The 233-nt window shown below is 66.1% G+C and overlaps 1 protein-coding gene across 1 annotated transcript in view; it reads left to right on the forward strand.

Moving 5' to 3' along the window:
- Window positions 1-46: 46 nt before the first annotated feature.
- Window positions 47-233, forward strand: part of SGPP1 (sphingosine-1-phosphate phosphatase 1) — a gene marked incomplete at its 5' end in the record, with an annotated part of 14,735 nt that continues 14,548 nt past the window's right edge. The window contains one exon of the mRNA XM_009584988.1: window positions 47-233. Within this exon, the coding sequence (XP_009583283.1) occupies window positions 47-233 (187 nt within the window).

A 233-nucleotide genomic window follows, 5' to 3' on the forward strand; every position in this document is an offset into this window, starting at 1 on the left:
ACGGGACCGTGCCCGGCGGGGCGGGCCCCCCGCAGCGGTGGAGGAGGAGGCCGCGCCGCAACTCCCTCACGGAGGAGGACGGCAGCCAGGAGTTCTCCACCCGCAGCCGCTTTCTCTACTATCTCTTCAGCCTGGGCACGGAGCTGGGCAACGAGCTCTTCTACATCCTCTTCTTCCCCTTCTGCATCTGGAACTTGGACGCCTGGCTGGGCCGGAGGCTTATCATCATCTGG

The sequence above is a fragment of the Fulmarus glacialis genome, unplaced genomic scaffold, assembly GCF_000690835.1.
Source record: "Fulmarus glacialis isolate BGI_N327 unplaced genomic scaffold, ASM69083v1 scaffold11009, whole genome shotgun sequence".
Lineage (NCBI taxonomy): Eukaryota > Metazoa > Chordata > Aves > Procellariiformes > Procellariidae > Fulmarus > Fulmarus glacialis.